Below are 11,024 nucleotides of genomic sequence, written 5' to 3' on the forward strand. Positions count from 1 at the left end.
TAGCCGTAAATACCAAGTAAAAGTTAAAATTTGAGGCCCCTCACCGATATATGGTGACCTCTCTATATAAGTGAAACATTGTCGAATTGGACGTAAAACAACTATCAATCTATGAAGGATATGGAAATAAGGAACAGTATTCAATATCAAAGTCCATTAAAACAATACAAAATATGAACAGAGCAAACACGGACCTCAAAAACACCTGAAGTGGGATCAGGTGCTATAGAGGAGTGGGCATCCCCTGTTCGCCGACCGGTCACACTCACCGTATGCTCCTTGTCGTGATTTGGAAATAATGGAAAAATTCGTCTTCAATTCAGTGTATAAATGATAGACTAACAATTAGAATGAAACATGTCAATCAGTGTAATATGGTTATTCTCATAGGTGAAATTAATAGAATTTTTACTTCAAATACCGGTATAATGATATTTGAATGATACTAAATCTTATTCATTTCAACAACCGCAGGAAAATGCGTAATCATGGACTTTAAAATTTTATCGGCTATTTTAAATATTTACCTTTGATATGAATAAGTTTTAAATTTGAGGCTAGTTTTTTTTTTCAAATTGAGACGAATTTCAAAACTTTTTTAACAAAATTTTTTTTTACCAATGTGAGCGTCAAATACTTGAATAAAAATTGCTGTCAGAACTAAATGAAATACGTTTTAAAATTAAGTGAATGAATGAGTGTGATCATTGTATGAACTTTCATTGTATGAATAATCAATAGGAAAGACTCATCTAACATTCATATACAATGATTTCAGAACTCTGAAAGCAAGATAAGTGGGTGATGGGTAACAGTACAAGTGTTGTTATTTTTATATAAGGGTTTAACTTTTATATGTACGCTTGTATGCATATGACATTCCTCGTAGTATACAACCAAATAAGTCTATAGTTACGTTTTCATACAAGCGAATATGCATGGCAATACACACTGCTGAACAGAAACCATTTAAAAGAACATCTTCTGAGATTAATATTTCTTAATAGGCAATATGCATTTATTTCGAGGATAAGTCAATGTATGTGTGTACTACTTAAAGCATTTAGAATTATCAACAACAGGGAGATAACGAAATTAAAAAAGTACACCGCACGTATCATGCTTGTTGCACAATATTTCAACGGCCAACATATTTTCACATACTGTACATTTCATGTCTTCCAGTAAAATGGTTAAAAAACTTATCTAAATAAGAAAAAAAGGTTGTGAATTGTATTGAATCTGCATATAGATATTTTCAATCTTTCGATAAACATAAATGTTTGTAAATAATCTCCACCCTTGAACTCAACAATGAGTTTGAGTTGTTGATTTGCTTATTTTGAGCATATCTATAAAAAGGAAAAGTAAAACTTAAATCAACAAGATGTGTTTGTGAAACACTATACGCCCAGCGGCAACAAAGTTCGAAAAAGCAATTTTTAGCAAATAGGTCACAGTCAAAGTTACACAATCATTGTCTGTGGGGTCATTTGAAAGCATTTAATTAGTGGAGTATACATACCAAATATCAAGTCTCTATCCGCTTTGGTTCAAAAATAAAAGCGAAAGTTTGAAAAAGTTATTTTTAGCTTATAGGTCAAAGTCAAGGGTACAAGGTCATTGACCTTGGGTTATTTGAAAGAATTTAATTATCGGAGTATGCATACCAAAATAAAAAGACTCTGTCTCCTATGGTTCAAAAGTAATGGCAAAAGTTCGGAAAAGCTAATTTTAGCGTAAAGGTCACAGGAAGGTCACAAGGTCACTGATCTTGGTGTCAGTTGAAAGTGCTTAATTAGTGGAGTATGCATACTTAATATGAAGCCTCTATCTTTCACGGTTCAAAAGTTATGGCGAAGATTAAAGTTGACAACAGACAGACAAACAGACAAACAGATAAACAGACAAACAGACAAACAGACAGACAGGAAAAAACAATATACGCCCCTAATCTATCGATTCGGGCGCATAAAAATAATATAACATTACTTATAAATTAAAATATATATTGCTTTCCTGATGTCTGTCGGTCGGTCTGTCTGTCTGTCCACTACCAGTTTCCCTTCATTTTCCTCGCAGAGGTTGCACATATTGAAATGAAAATTGTTACAGATTGACTATAAAAATATTCAAGTCAAGTTTTGTTTTGGGTTCGTTCGGACCATTTTCGACAGAATTATGCTCATTGGGCTCAGAAAAATTCAAATAACTTGCAGTTTCTATTTATTTTCTACACAAATGTTGCACATATTGAGATGAAATTTGATATACACATTTACCATAAGAATATCCAGGTCAAATTCTGTTATTGGTATAATCGGACCATTTTGGACAGAGTTATGCCCGTTGGACGTAGAAACATTTCAATAATTTGCAGTGTCCGTTTATTTTGTTTACAGCGGTTGCACTTACTGAAATGATATTTGTTCAAAAGATTTATTAAAAGAAAAATGTATCTATATCTATTTCTGATTTTGGTACGATCCAATCATTTTTGACAGAGTTTTGCATTTTTGACTTAGAACAGTTTCAATTATTTGGGGTAGGGGGTATAAGTGTGTTACATCTCTTGTTTTCCACTTTATTTATTGCTGCAGCAGGGTTTTTTGTATAAATTTTTAGGAATGTCAACGTATATAGGAATGAAATGAAGTTAATATTTTTTTAAAGAAACAACGCCTTGCTTTTGATAAGGGTCTGCACATTTGATTTGATTTTTTGCAAGCATAGGGGTCCTTGTAAAATACAGACATCAGACCATGCGATTCCCACTTTACAAGCCTAGGGTATGTAGCTCGTATTACTGAAACAAGTTCGGAGCATATCAATAGCTTCTTGATGGCATCTCTACACAAAACGCATCATAAAAACGTGTTAAAGGCTTCGATGATCTGAAAAAAAAAATTCCGAGAAATTTGAAATTTGATACATGCAATATATATTTTAAAAAATAAGGTTGTAAAAGTTTCTTAATACATGTATCTGTAGAATTTACGCAATATTTGAAAAACTTACATACCAAATTAAAATTTATAAAAAAGAATCAAGCATTGCAAATGTTTGGAACAAGTTTTTAAAAATTGTAAATTAAAATTCTTTTTTTTTTCGTACAGAACATTCCATTTTGAAATGATAAAAGAAAGAAAATAATTAGGTGATTGAAATTTTCCATTTAATAACAACAACCCTTTAACCTTAACCATGGAGTTTGACCCACTGAAAAAAACTTTAACCATGGTCACATAAGGTGCTAGGGCGTCATATTTCACATTTGTATTTCTAGTGAGAAATCCTTACTGTGGGCACCAACAAACGTACATTTGATTTGCTTTTGAGAAAGTTTAGCCTTCACTATGTGCATGTATAAGTTGTCACGCACAAGCATCAGTGTTTCTCAAACACTAATTATTTTATCTTGCTCTGCGTTGTTTCAACATTTCTCGACAAATCAACAATATCCCTCACGATAACTTTGAATAATGTTTATAAATCTTTCTTCGTATGTTTTACGCAATGTTTGCTTTTTTTTGGGCTTTGATAACTTATTAATTCTAGCTTTGTAAGCATTCTTCAATACAGTTTCGTAGTCATCAAAGACGCCAATGACTAATCCAGTAACGACAAGACCACTTACAACTCCAGCCGCTGCCAATGCCTGTCTAGCCCTAGGACTTACAGACATATACATCATTGCCACGCTTCCAGCGACGGAGGTACCACTCGTACCAACCAACGAGAGAAGAACAGAACCAAGTTTGTCTTCAACGTCAAATGGAGACTTAAATCCTCTCATATTGTCCTTAATGTTGTGCAAGGACTTGTGAATTTCAATGAAATTTTCTGTAAGAGTTTGTGATATATGGCTTGTAAATATCCTTGGAATGTTTTCTTGTTGCCAAAAAAGAGTCGCTTTTTCTATGCGACTATCAAGTTCTCTTTCAATTGTAAAGCGCGTGTGTATTTCAATATCTTGGAGAACCCTCGACTTGAAATCTGCACTGTGTATATATTGAAAAAGAGCATCTGTTGTTTCTTCCAGAAAATTGTCTACACTTATTTGAAGACTTGAAAGTGCCTACAAAGGAAAATGTCTTTAAAAATGAGCATGTACTATCCTTTCCCTTGATGAAAACAATAAAATGTGTGCAACAAATGCTTATTTATTATGAGTTGAAAGATGTAATGCATAAAAGAAAAATGACTGACGTGCACATTTTAACGAATAGCAAATTATAACAGAATTGTTCTTTTCTTTATTTCCTTTTTTATTGGGTGGGTGGGGGATTATATACGTTAATTATAATGATAATATTAACATACCTCTTGTACTCATGTCTTTTATTTTTGATTACATGCAAAACTGATATTGTACCTGCGTTGCTTCGTCTGTATTAAGCGTTGTACATCTTAGCTTGTGTGAAACACTTAAATCAGAATCGTCAGGCGAGGATTTTGTTAATCTACAATATACATCATTACTGGAAGTAAATTTAAAATTTATTCAGATTTCTTAGCACATGTATACACACATTGGGGCATTTGTACATAAACTATATATTCAGCAGGTACAACAGATGTTCGACACAAAGAGCACTGAAAAGATATTTGAATATTCATAGGATTTCTAAATTTTTGGGATTTAGTTTATTTGAAAATTATTGATTTCGTTTTTTTTAATTTCATTGAGTAAGGTGGACACCAGTCGGTCAGATGGGGTCATAAAAACAGCATTGTACTGTGAATTATATCCCATTTGGGATATTCTATCCCAAACAGTTTATTATATCCCATTTTGGCGAGTGTTCACAACCTGATAAATCGAGGCCCCATGTTTCAGTACGGGCTGGCAAAAAAAATCCCACTGCCTAAAGGCTTAAGTGCAGGGTACAGTTCCAAAATTTCAGCCCTAGAATTAGACACGGTAAAAACTAAAAACATGTTCGGGTTTTTAAAACCATCATGTTTTTGCATTTTAAAACTGGGCACAGAATGTGAGTTTAAAAGTAACGGATCATTGTATAAAAATATGTGTGCCTGGGTGTTGAATACTAACCTTTAAATAATTAATAAATTTCAGATTTTTCGGCTACAAAATAATTATATAAAGCTCATTCCTTTTACAGAGCATATTCAGCTATACTTTCTCTTGATGATGACAGGCTCCATTTAACTTGCACTTTTTTGCTCTTGATAACTAATACCTGGGAAAAAATATCAGATTGAATTTAGTTCTTTTGAACTTAAGTATAATTCAGAGGGATTGCTAGAAAATATAGAATTGGAATTAGGATAAACATTCAAATAAAATTGTTCAAGATAATATTATTTTTTAGATTAAAACAGTTAATTGTTGTCATGTGGCTATATATAAGATCAAATCTTGTACTTTTAAACATATTTGAAAAAAAAATGTTGAAGTTATATATATATGAAAATTTAGGGTAGATTTATAGGTGAGCACATTTCGACATTGATAAGAACTTTTGATAGGAAAGTATTATATAAAAGTGGTGAAATTACATTCTGCGAACATGACAAGGAGCAAACGGTGGGTGTGACCTTTCTGCGGGGAATGCTTACTCCTCCATGGCACATGATCTTACCTCTGACGTTTTAGAGGTCCCTGTTTGCTCCTATTATGTATTGTTTTATGGACTTTTGATATACTGTTCGCTATCTCCATATATTTATAACCCCCCTCGCTTGAAAAGCGAGAGGGTATATAGTAATCGGTATGTCCGTCAGTACGTCCGTCTATCCATCTGTCCGTCCGTCTGTTACGCCTTGGGGTACCCATTTCTTATCCGCAACTCCTCTCACACTGCCATTTTATTCTCATATGGGAGGCGGGGTATCGTTTAGGGAGCTCATTGCTCACAATACATGTACCTCTTGTTCATTTTAAATAATCCCCCGTATATCTGTTTTCAAGTAAATGAGTAGTCAGGAATGTTAAAATACAATGATTTTAATATAAATTAAGCAATAAGTTTTACATTCTTTGCGTACGTAATATAATCAAATATTTTTAGGGTAGGCGTCTGGGGTCTCCATTCCTCAATACTTTGTGCATCAAAGTAAAATTAATTCCTTTTAAGCAACGTTTTGGCAAACATATTAGAATTTTTATATTACTGATTTTAAAACAATCATTCAACCGAAAAGTAGATTGACATTGCAATAGGTTGTTTGTTAGGTTAGTTAAAATTGCTCTTTGAATGGAATGATAAAAATGTAATAAAAACAAAACATATATTACGATAGCTCTTGAAATTTAAAGCACAAAAAATCGAGAATCTCAAAAGTAATCTCCAAATTCTTTTTGAATAAATTCTCTGTGTCTCGGATTTTGTAGTGCTCTATAAAACAGGAAAATTTCGTTAGTTTTGTCATTTTGATATCCCCAGGACACAAGACAATAGACTTTTATTTTCACACATATTATCTGCAATGTGGTATTGTTTATCATTTGCTCATAATAAAATTAGAGCATACTGTTCATAGTAGTTTTAAATACTTCGCTCCAAAGTGCAAAAAAAAAAAAAAAAAACATTTCCCCATATATAGCTACAGTAAATGCACATGCATTTTGAGACTGCTTCTTAAACAACCAAGATAGTTGATTTCCTTGAACTGAAAATGTAAATTTCATATGGTGTTGAGGTTAAGTTTCCCTGATATAATTTTAACACAGTAAACTCGACTCCCTTTAATGAAACAAAAAGTGTGAAAAAGCATATTGATATTTCAAATTAGGTGTACCTGTACCCTGTTTATTTTTTGTTGTTTTGTTGTTTAACCCATCTCGATAATAGTTCACCCATATGGAAAAGCCACCATTTACCGTTGGAGAGCAACATTTTGACTTAAACTTGGAACTCAGGGCCATGGAGTAGTGAGGGATCTCTATGTTCCACAGTGGGATAAGGACATAGAAAAACCTGACATGATAAATGAAAAGGGAATATTCATTACAAATACTAACCGGAAGTCACTACCACAATTCAACTCTTCTGTCTCTTCTTGTTGGTCTGAAACACTGGAATAATTTGGGATAAACTGAAAACTTTTCATAATATTCTATTATATTTATCTTAAGTCAAACTCAAATGTAATATTTATCTTTATAAACTTTGAATATTGTTTCTTTTTTGATGATCAGTATAGAATAAGGAAAAGAAATTCAATATTTTTCCTCAACATCGCATGTATATTTCTTTTAATTTATAATACACACTTTCTAGGGAGTGGGGGGGGGGGTAAAGAAAATAGCAAAGCTTTTTTTAATCAAAGGTAACCTTAAGTTTCTATAAATTACGCAATACAAGTACTGTATTCTGGGGCGCTGCTCACCTTGGTCAAAGATAAATAGTATTCTGTAAAATTTTGCCCAAATTTATACCTTTTTCAAGAAAAAAAAAAACAAAAACAAATAATCGAACTTATATTTTTTAATATTGAGCTCGAAAAGAAAGCACCAAAGGCCTTAAAACACTTTTTAATAATGTAAATTTAAAGATTAAAAATTCCTTTTTGGATTTTATCAAACATATTTTCTCCCAAAAAAAATCCCTTTTAAATACCGTAACGATAATTGTAATTGAGTTTTCAGAAAGATATAGAAAATAGAGTTAAGCAATCTAAGTATGAAAAACGATTTTCATTACCAAAAGTCGCTACCACAACCCAAGTCCTCAAAATCTGTTTTGTCTTTCATATCTTCTTGCCTTTCCATGGCCTGATTACTTAAAAAGAAATTGTTAAATCCCAGTTTTTTCTGTTCCTTTGGCCTTAGAAATATATCTTTGTCTAAATACAATATCAAGTGTCAATACAAATGAGCACTTGGATAGTTTATGGGAAAAAAAAACAACCTAGAAATTCACATTTTCTTAGAATGAAGTGAGAAACAAGTTTATTTTATTTGATCATATGTTTATAATCCTGAAATTAACATCAGACGACATTTTATCTAAAGAAAGGTAATGGATTTTAATTGAAAGTTCTTAATTTTTAATGCATCATTTACTTTTTTAGTCATTTAGGAAATGGTGTAAGGGTGGTATAACAGTGAACACGTTCATGATGCATGCCACATAACGTATTTGTTGATGTTTGTTATATTTACTAAATGCTATAAGATGTCTTGGGCAATAAAATTATTTTATAAGTATATAATTACCAGAAATCGCTTCCGCGATGCAAGCTAAAGTCGTCTTCATGTCCCTGTCTGTCTGTTCCGCTTTTATTATTTAATTCCCCTTGTTTTACCAAATTTTCCTTTACTTCTAATTCTTCTTGTATTTCTTTTCACATTTAACGTCCATTTTTTCTTGATTTTGTTTCCACGTAATGCCCTTTGTATTTGTTTTTTGTTGTGGCGTTTGTAGAGGTTGTGTCCATTATTTATTTCCAATGTCTTGTCCTAAACATCCATTAACGAGGCAGTTTTAATCGTAACTCTGAAACTGCAAGTCCTCAACAAGGAACGAAACAGGGTTGTTTTCATTTCATACCACAACTCTGGTAAAAACACCAATGAACATAAGTAAGATTAATATTGCTTGCGAGAATACAATTTTTATTTACTGTACATATTTATTTTCATTAGATTGATATAATCAGTTGACATGAAGTAAATATAGTTGCAAAGAGTATGTAATGTACATATATGTGCCATCATCATCCGCACAGTTGTATTTCCTTAAAGTGTCATAAAAGTATTATATTTAAAACAAAAAAATTCGTTTCAAATAAGAAGATATCATTTTGTATTCTGTGATGAACTTGAAGTCTGGCTTACTTATCAAAAACGTTTAGCTTTTTCATTATGATTAAATGTGAAAAGATGTTCATATTGAACATAGGTATTGCTTGTGACATAACCTTTCTAAATTGCTATGGACCTCTTGACTTACACTTTATACTTTACGTACTTTTCATTGAAAAACATCAGTTAAACATCAGTATAAGGCAATGAGGTCATAGGCAGTAAAATACAAATACTGTAACTCTTAAATCAGGGCTACTTAAATTAGAATAGAATGACGCGCTTGACTGTATTGAGCAGCATCTATAATATGTGACATAAATGCACTCTTAAAAGGCATTTCAAAATAAAATACTGAAAATTGGTTGGTGCAAGCAATTCCACAAAAAAAATTATTAGCATAGTAAAGGAATGCATACTTGTGGGTCCTACAAAAAAGAAATTTATTGAAAGAAACTAATATAACAATAACGATTAAATGATGTCCAGAACGTTTGGTGGAGTTCAGTTTAATGGGAATGTAACCAGATTTTACCTTTTACTTACTTTAAACTTATTTCAAGTAAATATTTCTATAATTCTAGAACAACGATTGTATGTTCTGCACTACGGTAGTCTCCTTCGGAACACAAAAGCAAAGTATGGGAGCTGTACGTTTTACAAAACATGCATATACGCAAATCAATGCGTTCCTTATATCAAATTTTATGTTCACCAAGCATCTTTTAACAACATTAAAATTTAGAAATGTTGAATAAAATTTAAGACTCTGAGATCTCCTTTTTGTTAATTATCCGATATGTTCTTTTAATTATTATTTAGATTTTGGACGTTCTAGCCATACCTGAATGGATGGTCACAACGGCAATAATAATTAAAAAAAAACAATAAATTATATTACAAAAAATGTACAGTATTTCTTAACAAAGTACGTAACATCTTTGAAACTGCTTTTACATTTGGATAGGAATTTTAAAGCAATTTCGGCTCATAAGCGCCCATTTAATTTGATTTATGAAAATTACATCCACATATCTATGGCCTTGTTAGTCACTCATGAGTCTTAAATATGATGTTCTGTGTAGGTGAACTTGATATGATCTAGAAGGGCAATTGAAGCAATGATTTGCAGTTTTCTTACTATAACACTTCATCTTGATATTTGTTATAACAATAATTCGATCTTGATTTTTAATAAAATATATTCACTGTGAACACAGTTTAGTTTTAAATGCTATTGTTTCTTTTTATTGTTTTTTTTTTTTTTGGTCAAAATGGGAGTATTGATGTATAGTTTCCCGAAGACTTACGCCGTTTTAGTAACGTTTAAAGACATGTAAATGCATGTACATGCAGTGTTTTTAAGACCTACAAATTATTTGCTATCGATTTGTACATTACACGGTAGGATTTCAAAACTTTTATTCTTCAAAGCTACACAGCCTTTTGTCATTCCTACAATGCATTGTTTTTAATACGCGCCATAATGGGAACACACAATTGACTATATCTTTGGTTGCATAGATCTGTCCATGCATATAAATAGATTGATGTGCTTTTTTTGGAAGGACAGTCTTTTTTATTTCTCTACACGTTTAAATTATCAAAGAGAATGAACTTAAATGATAACGTTAAATATTAAACTTAAATCAATTCTATTGTTATATGTCCATTGATATCTTTTTTTTACATGTGTATCATTTTCGATCTGTTTAAACAGAATTAAAAAAAATATATATGATTTAATGATATCTTATTTTTAACATTAATTACACTCGTATTGATTACAAATGCGGATATTTAATTCAAACTTAAGATACATGAAGGAGAACCTTTCTGAGGTTTTGACATGGTTATTCCAGAAATCTCATCTTTAATATCATGTTTATTCTAAAAAAATTGAATGATATTTTAAATCCTAAGAATCCATAAAAAACATACCGGGTAATAAACAAAAATATAAGAGACATTGGAATGTCGACTTTCAATAAGAGGGCATACTAAAAGTTACACATGCTAAATTCACGTCTATTGAAATCTTCCAAATCCCGAGTTTAAACATAATATTATACATGTAAATATGACAGTTTTAATATTTCCCTTCTGAGGCATTTAAGATTCACTTTTTTTCTTTTTTCAGTCATGGTTCTCTTAGATGTGCGTAAAATAAAATGGAAAAACCGACAGCGTACAATATAAATAAGTAGCTGAATTCTTTTTTTTTATTTTAAGGCTATGTACGCCCATTTTT

At 31.5% G+C, this 11,024-nt stretch overlaps 1 protein-coding gene across 1 annotated transcript; it reads right to left on the reverse strand.

Annotated features, from left to right (window-relative positions):
- Positions 1-3,162: 3,162 nt before the first annotated feature.
- On the reverse strand, positions 3,163-8,522 carry LOC134255466 (uncharacterized). Its single transcript, XM_062738008.1, has 5 exons — positions 8,186-8,522; positions 7,671-7,748; positions 6,989-7,042; positions 4,376-4,463; positions 3,163-4,078 (listed from the first exon to the last, which is right to left on the reverse strand). The coding sequence occupies exons 2-5, from the start codon at positions 7,736-7,738 to the stop codon at positions 3,452-3,454; spliced, it is 837 nt and encodes a 278-aa protein (XP_062593992.1). The 5' UTR covers positions 7,739-7,748; positions 8,186-8,522; the 3' UTR covers positions 3,163-3,451.
- Positions 8,523-11,024: the final 2,502 nt, after the last annotated feature.

Source organism: Saccostrea cucullata, unplaced genomic scaffold, assembly GCF_032062105.1.
Source record: "Saccostrea cucullata isolate Sc308-1 unplaced genomic scaffold, CSIRO_AGI_Scuc_v1 ctg16868, whole genome shotgun sequence".
Lineage (NCBI taxonomy): Eukaryota > Metazoa > Mollusca > Bivalvia > Ostreida > Ostreidae > Saccostrea > Saccostrea cuccullata.